Below are 26,449 nucleotides of genomic sequence, written 5' to 3' on the forward strand. Positions count from 1 at the left end.
ACACTGTTTTAAGTTAATACTAGAGAAAATCCAGCTCAAACATGATATTTCAGAGCAGAAAGTAACAGCTGATACATGGTCCACACAGCTGACATGTTTAGAGAAGATCTCTAATAAAAAGTGACATTCCCAGTGTCCTGTGAAACTTGCTGCAGGAATCCAAATAACAAGATAGCGTCTGTTTCCTGTTTTGCTATCAATTCAGATCACCCCAGAGGAGTTCAAAGAGCCAAATCTCTGCACAAGCCTTTATTAACTGCAGATAAATAACTAGCAGTCTAAACTCATCCAATATCTACACGAGTTCATAAATTCTCAAGGGTTTAACCAAGTGAACAGGCACAGAGGTAAGTGCTCTGACCATGTCCTTCACTAACAAGGAGTTTCAGAAAAGCCAAATTTCTGCTATATTTCAAAGTGATCTTGTTATTTCTAGATTGCATGTTGCTATTTCTTAATTACTAGAAAAACAGTATTAAATGTAATTAATCACCCACTTCTTTGTGTTGATTTTATTTATTAAAAGGCCAATTGAATTTGTTTCTGCTGATAAAAATCAATTCAGAGGGAATGTATGAAACTGTTCCACAGTCTAGGTCATGCAGGTGGTCTGAATCTCTTGTTTTTGAACTTGACAGTTGAACTCCATGAGCGGCAAAAGAAAATACGAGTTTATTTGACACTTTATAAAACAATGAACTGAGAGAACTCTCCATGTGGTCTTGATGTGTCAAGCCAATATCCTACACTGCCCAAAGCACTCATAATGTTGCATAATAAAATGCATTAGGCATGGGAAGAAAAGTAGTAGACCCAGGTTCTCTCCTGTACTCATTCAGTACATTGTAGTGTGACTACAGACACATCAAAATGATCACTGTTTCCCCAAATAATATAAGATGGGTAAATGCCCATATTTTCTCTGGAGGAGAAACTAGCCCTGTGAAATACTGAATTGAGAGGATTCAGTCTGTCCTACAGTACTCTGGAATTAATGTTGAACAATTGCTGATTGAAAAATCAAATGAGTAATCTTCAATTAGATCATTAAAATATTCTGACATCTACTGAGAGATATCACAAGGGACAAGGCTTGTCAGAGGGGACAGCAGTGTCTTATATACTTCTGCACAGAACCCTGTATGATCCACCAGTGGATCTTCTCTCTGATGTCCCAGGACAATCAATAGCACAGCAGGTTAGGCTTTCAAACAGCGTTCTCAGCAGAGGAGAACGATATCCCTTAAGCTATAGGAATACAAAATGAAGTGGCACCTCAGAGAGCTGAACAATGCAACTAAAACCCACTGAAAACTGCAAATAGTTTTGTGCTGGGATTACATTTTGATTTGTGCAGCAGCACAGTAAACAAACTTCCACCCCTGCATCTAACAGCAGCAGGGTGGGACAAGAAAAGAATGCAGTTGTACACAAAAACATATCAAGCAAGAAGTAAAAAAGCATCTATTTCAGAGAAAGCTGACCTCAAGTTCACTGTAAAAATCTTCTCAAATGTTTATTTAGTTCCTGCACGGAAGCAGTCTCATCTGTTTTCTGCACATTCACAACAGTGGTAAAAAAAGCGTAAGCCTGCAGTCTCTCTTTCCAACATCTCTGTTCTCCTTCTGAGGTTGTTTGAGTACAGCACAAGTGCAACCTCAGCTACAACATCAAAGATTTTTAGTACCCGCCCAACCTTACAAATGGAAAGTTTCCCAGAAAATTTTATGAGTGCTAGTACAAGATGCAAAATGCTTCAGAACTAGCATATTTGTGTAACAGGAGGAAAGGTTATTAACTGTATCTCTGACTACCACAGCCTTTAAGCATCTGTGGGATCAAAGTAGTGACTGATAACCACTTAAAAATACAGGATCAGACTGAAAATAGCTCTTCTAGATGAAGTTCATTTTAATATCTTTTTTTCCCAATAACATCTGCTTTCCTGACTACTGAACCCTGATAGAGGCAGCCGGCACTGTCTGGCTAACACCAAAGAACTGGCTCAAATCACCAACTGCAGCCCGTCCTCCATGGGAAAATCTCTGGGCAACATAAAGATAACCATCACCACACTGCATCAGCTGTGTGAAGTGGAGAGGGAAGTCAGATGGAAAGAGTATGCCTGTGGCACACTGACTTCTCTTGGTCTTTACACAACAGCCACTTCAGGGCCACTGCACCCATGATAACTGTTTGAACCCTCTGTATGGTTCTGTGATAACCCAAGGTGGAAAGAAACCTAAATGCAGACATCAAAAAATAAACACAATTCCACATGGTAAGAATGTGCAAGATTCATATACTCACAATACACAGAAAGACCTGTACCCTATGCATATGCTCAGTCTTTAAACTCCATATCTAGATTATCTCCTTCTCTAAAGCAAAGAATTCCATTCAATTCATTAATATGTTAATGACGATGGCATCAAATATATTTGAATATATCTGCCTGTTTTTAGTCTGGGTTTCAAAACACACTGATAAATAAAGAGGAAATGAAAAAGAATTGTTTCCATAGCCACTTACTTTTGCTGCTCCAATTTGTTCTTTACGAAACTTCTCCAGGGGTGCTATGAGCACATCATTTGCATTCTGGATCTGAAAAGTTAACACAAAGCATATCTTTTCAATAGCGAGTATTTGCAGAAATTGGAGCCACTGTAACTCTGACAATGTATAAGATGGAAAGATTCATGTCCATAACATCCTACTAACAGCATATGGGTAGGACTAAAATAATTCTGGCTTCTTTAGATAAAACATACTACACACGTTCACCAGTCATGCAACATGTCCACGAGCAACTAAAGCAATTGTAATGAATGATGTGATAGGTTTAATTGCAAGACATAGAAGGGTTTTCTGGTATTTTACTTCCACTTCTTGTATCTTGTCTAAAATCGGAATAGAAAATGAAAACTTCCAAGAAAATGTTTTGGCAGAGCAGAGAAGACAAACATAGTAGTAATGACAGCACTGCCTAAAAAACGTATGTTTACAAAATCTGAAGCTTTGACAGCTGAATCTTTTAGCTATGTCTTTGGATTATATGCCTAGTTACACTGAGCAGAGGAGAGTACGGGAGCAGAAGGAACACTAAAAAGAAAAGTAGACAGTTTAAAAAATATTCTAGATTGGATTCCTTCACTTTACTATTTTTTTTTAAATGAACTGAAGATGTCTGACAGCTATTTTTATCACTTTAACTTGAATGAGGATTCCTAATGAATCACAGTATTCCCCTCATGGTCTTTGTTTATTTTGTGTAAATCCAGACCTGGAACCCACCTCTGGAGGTTGCTCACACCCCCGACCACCTTCAGTGGTCCCTCGTCATTTGGGCTGGACACACACAGGCAGCAGAATACAAATGTCAGTCATGCCATTGTGTCCCTCACCGTAAAATGTAGCTTGACTTATCCATGTGCCTTTTAAGGACAGACAGAATAACCAACTGAACTGATTTTACTGGAGAAAAATCAGAAGATGCCTTTTAAGGACAGACAGAATAACCAACTGAACTGATTTTACTGGAGAAAAATCAGAAGAAACATTATATAATATAATATTTTAATAATAATATAATATTATATATTTTTTCATAAAACCCAGGCTTTGTGCCTACAACACATTTAAGTTATTGCATTGGGCCCTGTCTACAAAGGGTATATTCACCTTCTTTTTCTTTCATTAAATGATTTTCTACTCTTTTACTATTGTGTTCAAGGTAACAAATATTTATATGCATAATTATTATCAACATTATCTTTTCTAAATGCTTTTTTTCTACCTTTCAGGAAAAATAGTTCTTTTTTTTTGCTCCAGCTTCATAGCCAAAGAACCACACCTCCCCAAAAATGCCTCACAGATTTCATGCATCTTTCCTGAAAACTGCCAACACATCAGAAATAAAGCACAATAAAACACATTACAATATTCTATTGTACTAAGTACAGGCAAAACTTTAGGCTTTCCGCATGAACAGCTCTTTTGCTCCTCACCAGTCCAGCCTTTATGCCATACTCATCACATTCCACGTTTGGGCTTTGGCATGTTTGGAGGTCTGGGCAAAGCTAACATGTACCTAAGCCAAATGTGAATAAATAAAGCTCTTGTAATTCTTCCAATAATTGATAAGTTACATTGTCATTAGAGCATGAAAACTTCCCAAAGGGCTATAACAATAAACATATAGAACAAAAACATTAAAACACAAGCACATTTTCTTTCCTCCCAAACCTAACATTACCATTTGAAAGACCACAGAATCACCACTTATCTCAGTAGGGCAGAGTTTTAGTAAAAGTCAAGTCTCTCTCTGACATCCTGATGTAACAAAGTCCAAGGCAGCACAACGGCATGTTTGATGATGCAGTGATCAAAATGAACCCATTTTTTATGGTAATAATTAAAAATCAGGCACTGGGAAAGTAGAGGAGCAGAGTGCTGGATGGTTTCAGTGAGCTTCTGCTGTATTCAACATATTCCATTAGTTTGACTGGAACAGACTGTAAAGCTGTACTATTCTCCAAGCTGGCATTTCCCCCACATATATAGACTTACAGCCAATATCTAGCACTTTATCTGAGATTCAACGTTTTCTACAAGGCAAAGTGCATGCATACACCTAACTAAAGATAATTCCTATCCCAAGGGTTACTGTACAAATAAGGCAGATAAAAATTAACAGGGGTGCAAAAATGCTAAATGACTTGTACGCCATCAGGCAGAATTGCAGTGCGTATATCTGGAAGCAGCTGGAAGCTTTGAGAGCTTACAGAGCATGTACATGGCTTTTGGCTTGTACAGAAATCATGAAGGCTTGTTGGAGTCACTGGGACAGAAGTGTGGATGCATATTTTCTTTTTTTTCATGTACAAAAGTAATTTTTTTTTCACATTTAGAGTCATTTTTATATACACCAACAATATACTGAACACCTCAGTGTTCAATTAAAAGAGACATTCATGTTATTGAATTATTACTCTTGATGTCAACAGTCACTGCCAGTCTTGTGGCTAGTCATCGTCAGTCCAAACTAACTCCATGTGGAGCTGAATACTTCTTCAGCTTTGTATGTGCTCAAAGCTATCACACACAGATAGCCTCCATGCCCCACCAGGAGACCTCAAGACATGTAGTGTCCTCTTGATAGCCTTAAAGTGACTGAAACATGATTACCACCAGCCTCACTCAACTCTGAATGAAATCTTTTGGAGAAAGAGTCCTGCCTCAAGCACTGTGGAAGAAGGTGTTCATAGGCAGCACGTGGCATTGCGAGGAATAAGCTGGAAGGAAGTGGCTTTGCTGGATTTCTCACACAGCTAGAGCCATCTGGGAGCAGCCAGTGGGGATCACAAGACTAATTAAAAGCTGTCACACACTTCATCAAGTCGGAGTCTGTGCCTCTGAAGAGAGCTGCTGGGCCACATCGACAGAACATCCCTGGGCTGGAAGTTTCTGCTGACCGGAACCCTGATGTGGCACATCACCTACTGGCACAAGTATGAGCTAGTCAAGTGATGGGTTGTTGCTCTGAGACGAACATGGCAGCAAAGTACCAGAGATACCAGCAGCTGCCTCTTGACAGCCCAGATCACAAGACACAGCCAGCTCCAAAGCCTCCTGTTGACTGCCACCAGCTCCTGCATAGCTTTTGGAAACTAAAAAATACATAGAAAGAAGAATTGTTTTGCCTTATGCATTTATTTATTCATTTCTTTTCATTACTGATTCTCTTCACTGCAATTACTTTTATTTAAAGTTAACTTAACAGTTAAAAATTGGCTAAGCCCAGTCCCCCAGAATTAGGAACCTAATCTTCCCACAACCATTTTTATTGCAATCCAATTGCTTCAGATAATCTGGAATTTTCCCTGTGTGGCTCTAATATAGTAACTTTCTTCCTGCCAAGACGATAATCCCCTTCTTACTCAGTTATTGCAGCAGGCTGAAATCACAGACACTTGGAACAAGCAAACCATGTCAAAAAGTCTATAATGGTTTCTGTAAATAGCAACTTCAGAAATCCATGCTGTGTTTAAAATACAGATCTTTTTTTCTTAAGAGCTTATTCAGATTAGTCACACCTGTAAGGAAGTTACACTCTTTTGATCCAATTCAGCTATTGAATGGTGCACAGTTCCATCTCCCTGCATGGCTAACACATGGCATTCAATCAAATAATGGGATAGTTTCTCTCATTTGGAAAAGTACCCATATTCCTCCAGAAAAAAAAAGAAAGGAAGGAAAAAAAAGAACCACGCAATTCTAACTCAGTGTCAGTTCAACAGTCTTCTAAATTAAGATGCTAGACATGTAGTAAGGAAGATACAATAGAAAATGTTACTTTGAAAACTGAGAAATTTATATTAGATAGATCTAGTAAAAAGAAACAGATTTTTATAAAGAACTTAAATCAACTTTCTAACTTTGATATGTATAAATCCCTCTATTTAGCATTATTGCTAAAAGTACCATTAATATAAGTACCACCAAAATCACACTGAATTTGCAAAAACTACTTGAAAAAGAACCACATAAAAAATGAGTATTTTTTCTCAGCCAGCTTTGACAATGTAAACCCTCAGTTTAGATAACTGCAATACCGCTCTGTGCTCTGACACCCCTTGAGCCAACATGGTGAATCACCTTAAGTTGTCTTTTCTCACTCATGCTTTTTCACCTTTCCAACCCATCACCTTTCCTTCCAGAAGTTTGCTGTAAAAATGAATTAAAGTACCAATGGTGAGAATAAACTGTGGTTTTAACATATCAGAGAGAAAGTCCACATCTATACTTGGGGACACTGCTGGCTAACATTTTTAAACTGTTCTTTTTCAGAAAAAAATCAATCATCGGTAGAATGAAGAACCCACAACATCAACTAACATATCCTTATAGGAGTAATGATTATTAAACCATGTTAGAAAGGGAAAAATAAAAGTTATTTGTAAAGCTACCTGAACATTTCCATTCCTAGATTTTCCTAAATTTAAGTCCATGTTAATTTCTGGAATAAGTTTTCTATGACACACTGTATTATATAAATTGCATATACATAACTTGAATTCCTGGCTAATTTTGAATTTATTTCCTGTCTTTATGTATTTGCCTAAATATAAATTCATATGATTTACATAACGTTAGCGTATAAGCACTATACCAACTTGTATTTGGGATACATGTTTTCTTGGGTGTCAATATTTTATGCAAGGAATTCAAAATAAACTCTGATAAAAAGCTTTATAGCAGAACATATCACGCCTCAGTTTTCTGTTTATGAAATACAGAATTCTTTGAACTAAGTATTATTTTTTTGTTTTGTTTTGTTTTATTGCTGTGAATAAAATTGTCTTTTTTTACTCCTGTTTTCCATCTTTCATAGAAGGACACAGTAATTCCAGTTTGAAGGCACCTCAGGTGGTTCTCGAGATTAATCCCCCTGCTCAAGCCACAGTCAGTACCAAAGGTGAACCACACTGTCTGGGGGTTTGTGCTAAAAACCTCCAACGACAGAGACCAGCCAGCCTCAGTGGGCAGCCTTCATCCAGTGCTCAAACTGCACTCCTGGTGGGATTTTTTCCCCCCTTATATCAAGTGGGAATCTTTGTTTTTAATTTTCCTTCGTCCTCCTGCTGTGTGTTGCTGTTCACCTGCACACAGCTACTCTTCAAATATAAAGCATGTCAGTCAAGAGACAGCAACTTCCCTATTTGCAACATAAACCATTTCAGCTATGTATGAATGTATTTTTGCCATAATGCATCCAACTGAAGGAATATGCATGCAGGTGGGAAAGCCTGTAGGACCAGGGCTGATGTTCAGCTTTTTCAACAGAACAGAATCAACTCTAGCCCAAATCTGGGACAATGTATGATAAGCAGTTTGCACCTCCACTATTCGTCTTCATCTTATTTTATTTAGGACCAGTGGATATAGACAGAAATTGAACTAAAATTTAACTAAATTTAACTAAACATTGATGCAGCTGCTTATTCATTATTAAATACTAACAATATGGACACAGAAATCTTAAGCCCTGAAGAGTTTTTACAAGCTCTGAGCTTCACGTGGCAATGTACAAATGCTGATTTGCAGTAAAACAAAAAGCCCACCACCACCAACAAAAACACAGTACCTCTTAAGGTGTGTATGTGTATTTGTAGGGTTAAAGACTTTAGGCAGCTCACAGAGAGAGGTAACTAACAGGATTCCCAACTGACAGAAAAAGACAGCAACAACAGCAAGTGAGGCAATTCCCCAGCAACAGAATAAGGAATTAAATAAAGCTCATCTGAATTATAGTAAAATGTTTTAACTATGAAAACAGCTGTTGGATATTCTGTATATATGAAAAAAAAATACTACTGCTACAAGTACTTTCATTGCAACACAGAATTATCATGCTTGCATATTGGAAATAAAACTCAGTACCCTGAAGTGCTGAATGACTCACGGTTTCTGAATGCTGACAAATACTGATTTGCTTCATGTTGGTGTAAGACTTTTAGAAAATAGCAATTAAATTCATTCAAACAAGGCAACAGATTTCATAGCTAATACATTCGCAGTAATGCATTACTAATGTAGAAATACATAGACAAAAAAGAAATGATATAATTTGGAATCCTTTCCCCAAATCCTACTAAATCCTAATGTCATGATCTGTCAGAAAAACAAAACACAACAAAACACTTCTTTCAGTCTGTGGCGTGTATCAACAGCTCCTAATCAATACAACTTCAAATGCAACAACAGAAACCAAATACAGACAATCAGGCATTTATGTACCTTACTTATATACCAGGTTTACATGCTACAAAGAATATAAATATGTCATTGTGAAACACTAGTCATGTAGTTAAATCCTCAGTTCTTATTTGAAATTATTAAAAGTATAAATATTACATAAACTTAATAATGTGCATTTCAGTGAACACATATATTTGACCTAAGTAGGAGAAACATTTTAACAGCTTTGTACAGGTAACTGTACACAGTCAAATCACATAATTACAAAACAAAGAATATATTTGAAGTTTATCAGAACCCCTCCCACATGTACAAAAAAAGATGATATCAAACAATATTCAAGCTCGTGATTTATTTTATTTATTTTTTTAATATCACTACCAATGCCAGTTATTTCAAGTGGAGCTGAAACACAGATGTTAACTCAGGCTCAGAAGATCACAAAGTCTTAACTATGGACCAGTAATAACAGGTTGGACACTTCTATGTACAATGTGTAGTGCAACGTTCAGCTTCTTAGCAAAAGGCTAGTGCTGCATCAAAAGGCCTTAGCACATTGCCCCAAGAGAACGCTCACAAATCCCACACCAGTCAAGGCTGGGGGTAGTTATATAGGGCTGAACAAATTATTTTTCTCAAAGTTTTTTCAAGTGAACATTACTTTTTTATTTTTATATTGTATAACCTATGTTGATATTTACAGGAAACAAATCATCCTATAATTTATGATAATTCACTGTTTAAAAAATATGAATATGGTGTCATACTTGAAACAACTATTTCTTGAAATAGTCAAGAAATAACACACGAGAACATGTACAAAGGCTGCCTTTAGCATGTAAACACGAGTCTCCTCGTGGAGTCCTCTTGAAAGATTAGAGGAAGAAACACTCCTCCGAAGAACAATGTGGAGCAGGAACTGAACTTCAGACTTTAGGTATCCTCAATTATAGAGCAAGCACAAGAAAAACAGCCCCCCTTGGATAAAGTCAGTCCTCGTGAATAACCCTGACTCACATTCTACCATCAACTTTTTAAACCTAAACACTGTTATTTTACAAACTGCACATGGATATAAGATGCATGTATAGAAGAAAAGGATGTGGTATATAAGAATAATAATTTAAACTTAACATTGCAATCATTATTTCTATTTTTATGTATCCTGACTTTGCAATTGCTTGGTAAGGGGCTTGGTAAATAAAGGCTTTCTGATACATTTTTACCCCCAACATCTAATTTTAGATGCATAAACTAAATCCAAAAGCTATATCTTTCAAAGTATTTGCTATCAGATTTTTTTTTTTTTTTTTTTTTTTTTTTGAGGAGAGGTGAAGTAAATTGGGGGGGTTTGTTAGAAGTTTCCATATTTCAGATATAAATGTACTCCATAAATAATGCTCTGTCTTTTTATCTCCGTGTCCTCTAATGATGCTGTGGTATTATCATGCTTGGATATCAACTCCTGTTCCATTTCCATGAACTCTTCTTTCTATTTCCAGGCAAATTGACAAAGCTAGAGACATATACAGATGTCTGCTTTTGTATGAGCCAAGAGGAGATCCCAAATGTCCTCTTCATCTGGTTAGAGACATCCTTTAACGTTCATTTGAAGAGAAACTGTCGGCGCGCTAAAGTTTTGAGTGCTGCTGAGATGGAGGCAAGTGCTACTGAAGAGCACACAACTTCATTTACGAAGAAATAAACTTGATCTTGAAAAGGTGATTTTTGATACGACCTTAGGATCTGAAACAGTTGAGAATATTTTTGATGGAATCCTTAAAATCTCATACCCTGAGCAAGCCATATTCTCTTGCAAAGCTTCAAATGTCTCTGGCATGCAAAAACTTCCAAAGGAGACTCCACAAGAAAGTAATCCTAACACCATCAGAGCTTTCTGCCTCAATAGTCAGATTTGCTTTATCGCCACCTACGCAGGACTACTTTGTTGGAGGTACTGGCTAGCCACTCCTGCAACCAGCAAGCCTTAATTTTTCCCCTCTGTTCCCCTTTAGGACACTGCAAATTCCATGCAAGCAGGAGACCTCCAACTCTACAGAGTTTATTTCCCTGGTATAGTCAAATCCCACAGCAATTAGCCAAGCATTCGGTTTGCCCTGCTGCCCTTCCTGTGACTGTCCTCACTTAACCATCATGACGCTGCAGGAATTTACAAAGAAAGAAAAGAAAAAGAAATTTCTAGGAGGTCTGTGTTGTTGTAACAGAAAGAGAAGGAAAAACAGAGATGTAAAAAGCTATTTTTTAACTCAGATGCTCCATTCTGTTAACCCCTTCAGTTCAAGCACACTATTACCGAAATTTATATTATCGTGGACTCTGCAAGACAATACATCTTTCACACACATCAGGGTAACAATACTGCTCTTTAAAAATCTGCATATTTCATCAGGCTTTTTCCTACTTGTTTTTGTGAATAATGTTATTCTCTGTTTCCAGACAGAAACTGTTAAGAGTTATTCACAATAGAATAATGTTATTCTAACCATTATTCTCTGTTGCCTTCACAGAATTAACAGCCTACCAAGGTGGTATTAATTTTAACTCTGCTCTCTCCTCTGCCAGTCTCCAGTCCACATAAGCTACAGGGCAAGTCAGGTAGAGAATATTACATCATCTGTAACTGAGACCAGGACTAACAGAAGGAAAAGAAATTCCTAGGCTAAGAAGGAAAAGAAACATTTCATCATTCTTCTAAGCAAGATAAGCACCAGAACTATAGTTGTACCATTTTCTGTTCTAATGGAACAAAAAGCCAAAGACTTCATCAAGGGAAGCCAATTCAAGGAATCCTCCCAGGACTGCATTTGGAGGGGAAAAATAAAAATAAATAAATAAATGAATGAGCAGTCCCATTCATGCTAAGATTGCTAAGCACGGATTAAAAACAAGCAAACCTTGCAGAGAGTACTGCAACTATGCTTGCGATCATTAACCAGATGTGACTTTATCCCATAAACTGGGGAGAATACCAAATAGTAAGACATCTCTCTCAAATATCAGGCAAGGAAGAAAACACTAAAGTTTGCAATGAATCAATGTTGTGAGCTCATTGGCAGAAATGATTGAGTACACATCCTTTCAGAAATACTCCATCAAACCATTTTTTTTTCTTTTTAAGCACAGCATGTAATTAAAAAGAACTGTTTATGTTTTGTTTTTTTTTGTTAGAACAGTACGTTAATAAGGTGTTCACAGGAAATCACATTTCATTGATTTTTCACTCAACAGTCTCCAAGTTGGGCACGTGCTTTTTGAGATCTTTTCAACCAAGGTGAAGACAACTTCTGCCCTCTCAGATGTCAGGTGCAACATAGCGAGTATCCGATAAAGCCCAACCATTCTCAAGCATTTGCCTTTTTTGTGGTATCTCCATCTCTATGGCAAACTACAACATTTATGGTACTTCACCTACTCAAAGACCTCAATGTGTAGCACAACCAGTAACTCGATTCTCTCAGTGTGAAAGGAGGCACCAATGTCCTCCTTGTGTTCAGTGATCGTGGAGCAGAAGCCCCTTGCTTCCTCCTAGAAGACAAGCCTTGTGCATCACCCTGAAACCCTGGACTTTTGAGTTCACTCTGTACCAACACTCTGTACCAAGGTTAACCTTCTTTGGTGCCAAGTAGTAACAGAGAAATACAAACTCTAAGGACTGGTATTAAGAGATCAAAGTTAAAAAAAAAAAAAGTTTTTTTAAAAAAAGTAGTCTGGGCCACTGGGCCTGAAGTTGGTTCTTACTCAGGGGATTCTGCAAACCCATTTAAAGTTTTATTTCCCAAAGAAATCTGGGACTACACATAAGAGTCACTGCTCATTCAGCAGAAAGCAGTCAGATTCAGCAGAGCCAGTATGAATACCACAGACGTTACAGGACTCACTAAAGGTTACTGTGAAGTAACGCTTAGTCCAGAGTTGCACTCACAAAGGTACATGACACATCTAATACCTAACTAAACAGCTGAACTACAAGTGTAGTCATAACCCCAAAATGACCAAGAATAAATTATTATAGCTAATGAAATAGGTTAACAAACAACTTCCTTCAAAAATTAAATGAAAAAAAGTTCATTTTAACAGAATTCTCTAAAGAGGGGCTAATGGAGACCACACTAGTTAAACTTTATTAAAACATATTAAGTAATAAAGAATATGGCTTAATCTTAGGCACACAATGAAATTCTATTTTTATACATCTTGATTTCATTTTGTTTAATTATTTTCTAGCATAGTTATTACAGGTAGCACCTACAGATACACATGTGGAGTGCTGCAGTTGGTACATTCGAAACCACCTGTCTGATCCATGCCATCGTGCATGTTAAAACCCAAACTTGCCAGTGCAGATCTCTTCTCTTTAAGACGTAATGACGTTCAGTCTCAGAAATAAGCATTCTGCCCTGTACCACGGAGTCCTGTTACAGCACGCTGCTTCTGCTGCTCAGGTTTTCTGTCGGTAACAGGCACACCTCTACGCCGTCGTTGGCACACTGGGTCACCAGCTATTCCTCTCGAGGCATGAACCAGAGAAGCAGGGCAGGGGGCCATCCCACACCGTCTGGAGACATGCCTGATATACATTCTACTCTTCTCGCAAGCATAGGTAAAATTCATAGCAGAAAAAATATTTAATGGAACTATAGTTAGTAGTTGGTGACTTCAAACCTTTTATGATTACTTTTCTTAATGAGTTGTTTATCTCCTCATGAACAGCAGCCACAACAGATGATAATTAATGACCACAAGACTAGACTATGATTTTAGACATTGTTCAGTGAAAGACAAGACACAAAGGGAAGGAAACAAAGACTCTCTGATGAGAATAACTGTACCATGAAGTTATGGCAAAAAGTTTCACATACATCTCAAGTCTTGTCTGAACTTATCTTTGCAGGCAAAAGACAATTAAGTTGGCTGCAAAATTTTCATCTATTAAAAGATACTTTAAAGATGGAAAAAATGGTGTTTAGTGTATCTAGGATAAAGTATACTATCTACGTGTTCATTTAATACTTTTCTAATGCTATTTCCTTTTAAGTATCTTGTTCACTCTCTGCATTCATTTCTTGTGATGTCTCTAGAGGGAAAAGCTAAATATTCATTCCATCTGTTTCAAATTCCACATTTGTGAATTTGCAGTAAGCTTGAAATATCTTTGTTGCCTTATAAATATTTAAAGAGAAAATATCATTATACTTAAGCTCCCAGAATTGTTGTTATTTTACAGTAAGTAAGCTTTAATGTTTATATGCTAATCTATTTTGGTCACAAATGCACGATTCGTGGGTACTGTCATGTCACCAATACCTGAAGCAGAACTTTAAACACCACCTAGAAAAACCTGCTCAATTACTTCTATTTGTATGTGGAACAGAAATTGCATTTTTTTTTATAATCACCTTCTACTAAATGCATCAGTCTTTGACAAACCATATTAACTGTTAAAGATGTTTTGATAGCTGATGCTCAAGCTGTCCTGCTGAGTTGAGCCCGAGCAACAGATGCACATTATCAATCACCCCAACCAGCAGTAAGTCAGAGGCTACAAACCTGCCACTACCCAGTGAGAAAGCTGCTTCTGATAACACATAGTGGCAATGAAATGTCAAATACATTTTATTGGCAGCCTTAAAAATTATTTACGCCACATAATATAACGTCATCTGCATGTAGAAAGCAGCTTTGTTCTCAGAGGAATATTCTACGCCTTTCAAGCATCCTGAATTGCTGAAATGAAATTCCTATAAACGCTTACATTTATTCTATTTTATGCTTTCAAGACACACAAAATAACTCTTGAAGAAAATGGATTGCTGAAAATAGTCATGTTCCATATACATGTATGTGTATAAGTAAATATATAAAGTCAGATACTCTCATTTTTGCAAAACTGTTTATTTTATCGTAACTTTCAAAAGAATGCTAGATTTAATTTTCTTTTTAGATAGTTGAAGTGCAGAGACAGGTAAAATATATCAAATATTTGACCCAAAGAAGATTAAACTATATCTTTTCTTACTACCATCATATCCAATAGTATTTTATGAACTTAAATTACAATAGGAAAATCATGTGATGCTAACATTTACAAGTGTCTTTAAGTCTTTAACACAGACTTTGTAATATGTTTACCTTTTAAAAAAATACTATACACAAATTTACATTTAAAACAATGTATTTTAAAATAAGATAAAATATATACCTTCAGCCATTACTATCTACAAACAGTGTAAATATGAATGAAAATAACCTTCAAGAAAAGCAACACGATAAAGTTCAGAAGATAAACAAAGAAATGTAGAAATGAAAAATGTTAAAATGGATAAAGTAAAATGTGATTGCCTTCTGTTTATGACCCAGCAGTACAGAAAACAGGCTGCTTGACACAAAACAGCAGCTGATAAGAATTCTATAAAATAAATCTGCAGTTGTAGTAGTAATATACGATGGTCTTGAGAAACTGAATACTAGAGTTCAATATCATGACAAAAAATCCAGCTGAACTATTAAGGAGCATGGCTAATTTAATGACGATTAATAAATACATACTAGTTACATGTGTTAAATTGAAGGAAATCAGATCTTAGACTTGAAAGTGTCTGCAGAGTGAGCATGTAACTCCTCTCTCCTCTCCCACTTGCAGCATACACACCAGCAAAGGAGTCCTGTATTTGTTGAAATATTAGATACTCTCCAGAAGAAACATCTGCGTACAAAAGGGGCCCAAATAAATTCAAAGAGATTATGCTTTATAATGAAGCTGAAGTGGTTGGGGAAAATTTCAAAAACTAATGTCTTATGAAAATCTTTCATTTTAAAAATTCAGCTTATTCCCTACACCCTCTTTTCTTCTATTTCTCCTCTTATCCCTTTGTAACCTGAATATAAATAATAATAAAATTGCACAGCTCTTCTCATGTGTCAAGTCTCTATTCCAAATAGCAAATACTGTCCCAAGAATTACAAGTATCAAATAAGATGTAAACACTGGCATGTTGTTAATTAGGCTTCGTGGGGAAATTAGGATGCAAAGAAAGGCATCAAGGGAATTACCCAGACATGGGTTTTAACAATACTGTTATTACCCTCCCACAGTAACTTTTAACAAAATTGACTTCATTCCTCTCACAGTATGCCTTGCCAAGAAATGGATTTGAATAAAGGGCCCTCATTAGCAATAAAAGTTTGGAGGAGGGAAGTGCTGCTTGAACTTTGCATTGCTGCACTGCGTGTAACTACAAGCACTTTGCTGAATTGCCAGCGGCGCCTGTGCGAGCCCGTCCCAGCCTGCCCGTCCTGCTGGGACAGCTGCTGCTCCTGCTTCGGGAGCCGCAACAGAGGAACAAACGTGCAGTTCCCGTGCACTGAAAGGAAAGCTGAGAAAAAGGCTTCCTCCACCACTGTGGCCCTGCAGTGGTTATCCAGACCTGCTCAGCTCTCAGCCAGGCTCTGTAATGTGTGCTGGCTGATGCCCTGGGAAGGCTGAAAGAATTCATCAGTAATTATTAATACTCAAACTTTTTTTTTTTTTTTTTTTTTTTTTTACCTGCTTCCTATGGGCTTCTGAGCAAAATTTAAGGTATTGGTGAGTCCTGAGTGTAGTGGTTAGAGGCAAGAAAGTATCTGGGAGTTATTCAGGGTTACTCAGAAATCTCACTGCTGGTATTTTGAGGACTATTGCCCTAGTGGTAGCATAAAATATTTATGTTTTACTACTGATACCAACCAATTGAACCAATCTGGAAAAGAAGCATGTCCTATCTACCTAAAGCAACTTATGGATCACAGAATTGTACACTAAGTTCCTGTAAGGTTACTATTATTAAGCCATATTTAATTTCGGTTCTCAGGCCACTACATCTACAATTGGGCACCTAACTCCATTTTAGGAAATGTTCATTATAGCAATGTTCTACGAATTCAGTTTTAACCAGGATAAGCTACAAACATGTCTACACCAGCCAATGATCTTTAACAGCCGGAGGGTTCACAACAGCATGGACTACCCTTCTGGTAACTTACAGAACTACTGTTGCGTCCTGAAGGCAAAAGCAGACCCCAAGATTCCTAACATTCAAAAACAAAACTGAACTTAGGACATGTTGTCTCTATGAAAATACCAAACATGCCTGGGGAGTGCCTAGAGAGGGACAGCAACCTCTCCTTCAGCTCAGCTCAAAGAGTTAATGTCAGGAATGCGAAGGGCGAGACGCTCAAATCTGTCTCTGATTAATCGGGAGGGACTCTGATATTGTTACAGACAATTGACAGAATGAAGAGCCTCCTTGAAAAGTGTTCTGGGCCAGCAGAAAAGTAAAACACATGCAAGGTCAGATTCTGGGATGTGCTGATCTACTGGAAAACTTCACAGGAACACGCTTAAGAAAATTCCTGTTGTACCTACTGATAATGAAAGTCTTACAAAGCATTAGAGAGTCTCATCTTCAGTGTGTTCAGAAATAAGAAGTGGAAGGGCAGGAACTGGTTATTCCCAGCTGATTTTCTTGATCTGGGATTCTGCACAGACTGACCGACCGTGACACAGCATTGACCACTATGGCCTGCGTTCCTCTGGCTGGGCAGCAGTGAGTGGGCACTGCCAAGAGCCTCCTGCTTGTGAATATCCCAACACTGCATGCCCTGCTAACTGCAAAGTTATCAGATTTGAATGCAGACAGTACTGTATGTTAAGGGTTTGTTGTTTATTTCTCCCCAATTTTTATTTATGTGAAAATACAAATTTTAAATGGATTAACAGAAGCTACCGGCCAGCAAATTGAAAAGGAAAGGAAAGAAAACAACTGACTTGTGCCTTGTAATTGATTGCAAAAGCTCACTAGAGGACAATATTCTGGGACAAGTTTGCTGCACACATCTGGGGCTCCAGTTTTGTATTCCCCATGCTTTCATTTGTCTCATTTTAGGACAGTCTTGTGATTTTCTTCCTAAAAATTCTTTCACATAACAAAGAACGTGCATGCCACCACCTACTCCTTCGTTGTACAAAGCACTACAGAGAACTTCTGTTTTGGCCATGTCCTGAATTCTTGTTCTTCCTTCAGTGGGCATGAGCTCAGTGTGATTTTGTCACTACCCTCACTTACTGCAAGAAGCTTTGCCTATCTCCCTAACAAGGGAGCTTCTGCCCTCTTGTATCCTTTCATCTTGCTTCTTATTTCTGTCAGCAGAATTATTTCTCATCTTCTACATAGCTGGGATTAGTTTATAAGTTGTTAGAGAATGCTTTCAGCTTTCTGTGATCTGTGAAGAATTACAAAGATGGCTGAAGCTGGTGAATTTCATTAACTAAGAGAGCTATACCCTTTTTCTCTTGTTTCCTGTTTTTCAGCAAATTTAACAGCTTCTGTTCCTCAACAAACTGAACACTGCCCGGTGTAAAAGAAAAACAAACAAGTAAACAAACAAAATCCCATCTTGCTTTCATCCCTCTGAAAATATTTAGCAGACAGACATAAATCAGGAATTGATATGGTCATGGTAGGTGGCTAATCATCTGGTAAGACATGCCATTTCTTTTCATGGCTTATTCTATGGATCGTCCCAGCAAAAAATGTAAAAGATAAAGTCATCACAAGCACAACCACAATGAAGGAAAAATAGCTCAGCCGTGTACTTACAAGTTTGGGTATTTATCTTTTTATCACTACCATTAATACAAACAGTCTACATCTCTTGACTAGGCTGAGAGTTCAAACCATAATGAAAGCAAAAGAAAACTTCAGAATGCCATTTCAGATAACCAGGGTAAAGAAAACTTTTCTGTTTTTTCTTCCCTTTATGGCTTTCCAAACAAACAAAAAAAATCCTTAGCTTGAGTGTTTACATTACATATTATCAAGGGGGAAATGACTACATAAACACAGGAAACAGCATAATTGGGGCACAGAACTAATTAAGAAAAATAGACCCAGAATTCCAATATACCTATGCTTCACTACATTTTTAACAGTAAATTGTTCTACTGAGGACATTGCTAAGTGCAGCCATTTTACTATGCTAAAAATATCCTTCACTTCTTTAACATGTATCACAGGAAAAATCATTGTTCCCCCCGGAAGAAAAAACCAAACCAACATAAAAACAAACCTTCTTGTACCAGAGGGGAATTTTTTAATTTAAGAAAAGAAACCTCTGTCTTAGTGGAGAGGTTGTGTTGTGTGTTATTTTTAATTATTGTTATTCTTTTTACTTTATTTGAAATTCAAAGCATTAACAGTTGCATGAATTACATGATTAAGATAAATCTTTCCAAATAAGTAACAAGATTTACTTTGCAAGGTCCCCACTTCAAACCTTCCCAGACAGTTGCATGCTGGCTGTTAAACCTAGGTAAGAACCACCCCAATTAAGTCCAGCACAGTTTTTACTTTCTCTCTTTGCCTTTCCAAATCCAGATCTGTAAATGCTGTGGCCAGGCCTGTTTTCCTCACTGTGCAGATGTCAACAAAACTTCTCAGAGCGGAGCTAACGGACCCCAGCCAGGCTCCTTGTGAGGTCCATTACTATGTGAAGGGAAAGTTGGAAATCAATAAAAGAACAAATAAACACTCGACTAACCGAAGCAAGAACTTTCTGACTTACTATGAAAAGTAAAAACAATGTTTTTCAATTACCGCACATTATCCCTTAAGGGATACTGAGCTGTCAGACTCGCCACAGCATTTATTTTAAAAAGTTGGATTTGTCAGAAATCCTGAAACTGAGTTTTCATATGCTTTCCTCAGTACAGAGAAAGCGGGTGCCTTCTTCAGAGAGAGAACCTAGAGAAATGAAGGCAGATGTGCAGGCTGCTCTCCAGCGACAGACTTCTAAAGGAGATCAGGAGCCTGAGTTCCTGAATGTCATCAGTAAATTCTTCCCAGTCCAACATAAGAACAAACACCCCAAAATTTTAACTCAAACAAACAAACATTACAAAGGCAAAAAACTCTGCATGAATATTTAACAGTGAGGTAGCAAGGGATAAAAAGATCCCCCAAGAAAGCAGCCAAGAGATGTTGGCAGAAATTTGATTGTTAAAGCCAGGATTTTGTTTCAAGTTTTCCAAATTGCCAGAAACAGTTATATTTGCCTTATTAGTTCCTTTATTTTCTGTAAATAAGCAAGAAAATTAGCCAGCTACACAACACTCCACAGGAATTTAGGCTTCTACATAGTAAACGCTATCTTTCTGTAGCCTCCCAAAAAGCAGTCTTGGTAAAAAGTCATGGCTAATGACTCTTAAATACAACTGGAAAAGCAGATATTCATTAGTGATCATCCAACTTCTGACTGTCTCTTCTACTCCTCATAATCCCACTCCCTTGAAAAAGAGAGAATGGAAATCTTTGTGAGAAATGTTTGGTATTTTTAGCTCATTATCATGACAGACATCTTTGAAATAAGTTACTAAACAATTTTACGACCATCTGATTAACCATGGTTCAGGCTAAGAAGGATCTACGGTCACTGAGTAAGCTAACAACACAAAGTACTTTGCTTCTACATTACATTTTCTAACACTTGGCTCGGTCTCATTTTGTGCCTTAGACACTTCTGTTTTCCTTGGCACAGCGTTTCACTATGTAGCTCATCCTGAGGAAGTTTTCCTGACATTCAGCCTAAATTCTCTCCCAATTTCTTCCTGTCAGATGATTGCCTCTTAACTAGATGATGTAAGCAGCATACACACTTCCCACACAAAGAAACAAAAGTTTTGCTCATCATGTACAAATGGAGAAGTTAAAATTCCTTCTTTTCAGGAACTCATGCAGAAAAATGCAAAAAAGACCATTTGAAAAGTGCTGTATCAGATCCTCATCTCATTGCTTTTACACAACAGATTCTGAAAATCCCTAAGGAAAAGAATGAGGATAAAAATACAAAGAGCGAAGCAGGCAAATTATACATTTATTATCCATACATATGCTTAGGTATTCCTAGAGTTTTGAACAATTATTCAACCTGTCGATGTTTACAGAAATCATATTCAATCTAGAATGATAGACAGTGAATCTGGAATGATAAATATATATATATAAACATCTTGACCTGTTTGTAATGAATCTGTGAGTAAAAAATTAGAAAGCTGTTTTTAGCTTTTAAACACCTATCCACATTAAAGTATTAATATATTTCTGCTGTTGTGATTTGTTTGGTTTAACAGAACATTGCAAATGCTTGTAAAAGATGCCCCAACTACTGACATAAAATTTAAGAAAATAGATGTGACTACTAATAGCATGCATGTATCAGTGTAAATGCACAGCCAATTGTCATGATTGTGGTTTAAACACAAGTGTTATTAACTTCCTAAACTTCATTATTAATAAACCTAGAACCAGCAAACTTATTTAAAACATACAGCTGAGGCAGGAAGGGACCTCTGGGTCCATCTGGTCCCTCCCCTGCTCAAGCAGGGACACCCAGGGCAGGCTGCCCAGGACCATGTCCAGGCAGCTTTGGAAGATCTCCAAGGAGGATACTCCACAGCCTCTCTGGACAACCTGTTTCCACATTCCATCACCCTCATGGTAAAGATGTGCTTCATGATGTTTAGACAAAACCTCCTGTGTTCCAGTTTGTGCCCGCTACCTCTCGTCCTGCCACTGGGCACCACTAAAAAGAGCCTGGCTCTGTCTCCTTTCCACTCTCCCTTCAGGTATTTACTGACATTGATGAGGTCCCCCTGAGCCTCCTCTTCTCCAGGCTGAGCAGTCCCAGCTCTCTCAGCCTCTCCTCACAGGAGAGGTGCTCCAGTCCCTTCATCAGCTTGGTGGCCCTTCACTGGACTCCCTCCAGTATGTCCATGTCTCTCCTGTACTGGGGGGCCCAGAACAGGACACAGGACTCCAGGTGCAGCCTCACCCAGTGTTGAGTGGGGAAAACAGGATGACACTTCTAGTTGCTAACACGAGCAATTTTAAAGATGATTTTGAAAATGGACCTTGCAAATTACAGCAGATAGTCCAATTTTATTATCACATTATATTAAGATGCTACTTTGAAGATAGACCATGTTCCTGGAATTGTTGGGCCCGTAACAGCTGCTGCCATTTTTAGGACACTGTACTAGAGTAATCTTTACTGAAATTTTCTTCTACCAACTGGGTTGCAAATGTAACTTTCACTGCATCCCTTTTGTGATAGTCATTATCATAACAAGTATTATTCTTGGCTTGTCATTTTGGAAACGGGTACCTTGGAAACAAACCTCTCACTGTAGGCCCATGAAATTCATTTCATAGTAGCAGGTCTTCCTTACTGGAAATCTCACCAGGATCTCGTAGAAAGTTACCACTATTATTGCTTAAAATACAAAATGAATGAGCCTGAGTATAATTTTGTAAATACTTGCTAATCCACAGATACTCCAGAGCTCAGACGTTAGAATAGGTTTCTGTCTTTAGAGAATATCTTTATCAGTGGATAAGCAGTGGCTATTGGGACCAATCACCTAAGTATGTACAAGCTTATTAGAAGTCATTTAATACGTGCTGGAGGCTGAGAACTGATACAGGTGGGGTTGTGCTGTTGGTGCAGCTGGCCCTGCAGTCACTATTTGACCAATCTGTGCTACACTCCTGTATGAAAATGAATTTCATCCTCACAGACACTGTGGGTCCCCATGGGTAATTGGGTCAATTCCAGTAACTGCAAGAGCAGGGTTAATTGCTACTAAACTCTACTATCTAGTACCATTAGGAATTAATCACATTGTGTTATATAGTGCAGCTGCTATGAAATAGAACACTGAGAAGGGCAGTCTGATGGTTAAATGCTCTGCTTCTGTGCTGTGCCTGGTTCTTGACAAGCATAAGAGCCATGGCAGTATCCAAGAAGCCACTATTCATTATCTCACCAACACCTCTGAACCCCTAACGTCATTGTTTAAAAAAATAAAAAAAAAAAGCAGAGGATACTAGCTATTCTAAGAGCTGAATGTAATTGGAAGTTGTATTTTGTTTTAACAAGTATTCATGAATGAAAACGTCCAGGCACAAAGCCAAAGTCAGCCAAGCTGTTTGTAATGGTCCTATGCCCAGGAAATGTTAACTCGTAGCTTGTACGCATGCATCCTTTCAGGAAACAAAAGCACCTGTATGAACATTTAAGGCATTTTCAGAAGAAAAGTAGGTTGGCCATAGATTTGAACAATTCAGAGGTAAATGAACTTTTATAGGTGCTGGATCCATGGAAAATCTTTCACTATGTCCATGCTATTGACAGCATTGCCTCACTCCGCAGAAACTGCACTTTTGCACCCCAGCAGGAATTTCAAGAGTAAATTAGAAACATGCAATGTATCTGCTCAGGCTAATTCCTTCCTTCCAACCATGTTTTTCCTTTAAAATAGGTATAATGATAAACAAATTATTATGAAAATATAATAGATAAAGGTTATAGACAGATTTAAATTGACTTCATAGTGTGAAATACAATTTTACAGTGGCACACATATAAAACTTTACTGGTATTTGACACAATAAAATGCTGAGGTTATTTAAGCCTCATATGCTGAATAACTGTAATTTAGAAGGTTCTGGTACTGCCACAAAAATAACCTCTTCCCTTCACCACCACTAGGTGTATTGGTAGGGCTGCAACAAACATTGCATGGAGAGCTAGACTGCAGGCATTTATTTTGGTGCCCATGCTAACTTGAGCAGGATTTGCTGATGTTGCATTGCTTACTCATGCTCTCTTTGACTCTTTGCCCTCTGTTGTGATGCTGAAACAGTTTGTGGTGATGGGGCTGAACAATAACCAGTAAAAAGTTTCATTTGTGTTTTGCTTTCATCCAGGTCACTTTCCTGGAGCGCATGCATAAACTGGCATGGCTACTGAAAAAATAAACAAAACAGTTAATCACTTGCAGTCTTAGATCAAAGTAAAAACACTTGCTCAGGGAGAGGCATCTAAAAGAGTTTGTCAAAGTAACAACAATTTGAGCTTCTGCAGGCACTTGAAAAGGAAAAAAAAAAAAAAACAGTTTAAGTGTTCTGCAAATTTTAAGACAACATGCCCATGAGAAGATTTTACATGAAACATCTTTATCTGTGATATAGCTGTGGGCTCATGCAGATTATGCAACTTGCCCAAGGCAGAATACCGAGCTGCTTTGACTATAAGAAAACTTCATTGATTTGCATTCTTCTGAAAAGGTGGTTTTGTTGTTGTTTGTTGTTTTTTTTTGTTTGTTTGTTTTTGTTTTTAAATAAAGGCATCTTTGTTTTTATATACCCTTAGGTACATAAAGTGCTTGTGTCATTTTCCATTTTTGATCACATCTACCAGGACACTGAATAAGACAAGAAATATATGGCTTAATACTATTCAAGAGATCAAAATAAATGATGAAAAAATCTAGAATAAATTGTTCATAAGAATGAAGTACCTTTTCTCATACTACTGGAAGAAGTAGAGATAAATTCAGAGACCATTAAAAAAAAATTAAGCGGCAGATGCATGTTCTGACATTGTTACAGGGCAGTAAACTGTACAACAAATACCCTCTGCTATGAGCAAATCCATTTCCTTCCTTTGCACAGTCACCCATTAAATACATAACTTCATTGCTGGAAGGTTGGACGGTCCAGCAAAGCTCTGCTTGCTTTGAAATGTTCATTTAGAAGTGCAAACACTTTTTTCTTTTCTGTCAACAGTCATCTGAGAAGACACTGGTTAGTGACCATGTTGAAAGCCAGAGTGTCTGCAGGCTGAACTCATAACTACCTGCATTACTACAGAGACTAAAATGTCAGTACAATAAACTCATTCAAGCCACACTGCTCAATGAATGCCTCTCAAAACATTTTGAGAAGTTACTGTCCTGTAATGCAAGATCACATTCACATAAACGCAGGGAACATGAGTACATGAAATCGAGAATAAATTGGGTTTATAAAATGAGAAGTAGCAAGCAGTTTTCCAACTAACCCCTCATTTTTCACTTTGACTGAAAGGAAGATTTCATCTGTCTCTTAATGGTACTTTTCAAAATTGGGACCGGCAAGCAATGCCTCTCTCCTAAATGAAAAATGCTGCAAAGTACATCAGAAATTTTCTGAAATTTGGCTATGAGCCATTGTTTTACTTCTTGGTTTTCAATAATCACTTCCTATTCTTATCTGTACTCACTGCTGATTAGTCAATTAAGAACTGCAAAAAATAAAAAGCTACTACGGCACCATGGCAGCCTACCAAGACATTATAAAAATCGTGAGACTGCTTACAGCAAGCCCTTAAATCTTTTAAGAGAATGCTTCAGGTTCCAAAGATTAAAGATTCCTTTCATATTGTAATAAGCAGAAACCATCCTGGCACTTTTCTGGCCAGATATACATAGGGAGGCAAATGCAAATACAAGCATCCCAAATATAGAAAGGAGGAGATATTTTAACAGGTAGATGAACCAACCGTGTTAATCTACGCTGTAGTACTCCTGCAACAAACATCACACTTTAAATGTGAATGGATTTTCCTCATTTTCATTCACTGCAGAAAACTGAAGAGAAAATAATGACAGGATACTACTTAACAAAGCCTTCTTTCAAAGTCTTTGGATACAGTTTATGAGATGTTAAAGTTGCATGAATGTTAAGAAATACTGTAAACAAGGTCAAGAGCTAGTGAAGCCCCTTATCATCTCCACTCCCCCCTTTCCCTTCCTCTTGGACAAACATCCCAGGCCCTACCTGTAGTCCCTTGGCCTCATCAAGACAGAGATGTGCTGCTCACTGTTGGATGCCAGCTCACCAGCCAGCACTGAACAGCAGAGATCAACATGATGGAGCTACGCTTTGCCACCTCTGACAAAAAAATGTTTGCTACAAGAAAATAACAATATCATGCTTCAAACTCAATGACAACTACCCTGGAACACAGCGAAGACTGTCTTAAAAAAAATGTCAGATTGCTTTCTTCCTCAGCTGGTGGTTTCATGAGGGAACAGAATTATCAAGGACTGATCTGTTCCTTAACTATGTACATTTATATTGACAGGAAACAATCCCAATTTTAAAAGGCAAAGAAAATAGAAAAGAGAAAGCTGCTAAGACATCCTTCTCATGGTTTTGGCTGAGATAGTTAATTTTCTTCACAGAGGCTCACACCATGCTGTGTTATGGATTTTTGAGGAAAGTAACATTCATAACACAGGGATGTCTCAGTTGCTGCAGAGCGGTGCTCACACAGAGCCAAGGACTGCTCAGCTCCTGGTGCTGCCCTGCCAGCGAGGTGCCTGGGGGTGCACCAGGAGCTGCGAGGGGACACAGCCAGGAGCTGACCCAGACTGGCCAAAGGGATGTCCCACACCGTGTGGTGTCATGCTCAGCAATAACAGCTGGGGCAAAGAAGTAGGGGGGGGGACATTTGGCGTGATGGTGTTTGTCTTTCCAAGGAACCATTAAATGTGATGAGCCCTGCTTTCCTGGAGGTGGCTGAACACCTGCCTGCTGATGGGAAGCAGTGGATGATTTCCTTGGTTTGCTGTACATTTGTGTGCAGCTTTTGCTTTACCTAGCAAACTGTCTTTATCTCAACCCATGCGTTCTCGCACTTCTACCTTTCGGATTCTCTCCCCAACCCACCTGGGGAGAGCGAGCAGCTGTGTGGGGCTGAGCTGCCTGCCGGGGCTAAACCACAGCAATCCAGCACAAAATCTGGACAG

General features: G+C 38.0%; 1 protein-coding gene across 1 annotated transcript in view; it reads right to left on the reverse strand.

Annotated features, from left to right (window-relative positions):
- Positions 1-26,449, reverse strand: part of ARHGAP42 (Rho GTPase activating protein 42) — a 169,112-nt gene that overhangs the window by 74,176 nt on the left and 68,487 nt on the right. The window contains 1 exon segment of the mRNA XM_040544183.1: positions 2,533-2,604. Within this exon segment, the coding sequence (XP_040400117.1) occupies positions 2,533-2,604 (72 nt within the window).

Source organism: Cygnus olor, chromosome 1 (assembly GCF_009769625.2).
Source record: "Cygnus olor isolate bCygOlo1 chromosome 1, bCygOlo1.pri.v2, whole genome shotgun sequence".
NCBI lineage: Eukaryota > Metazoa > Chordata > Aves > Anseriformes > Anatidae > Cygnus > Cygnus olor.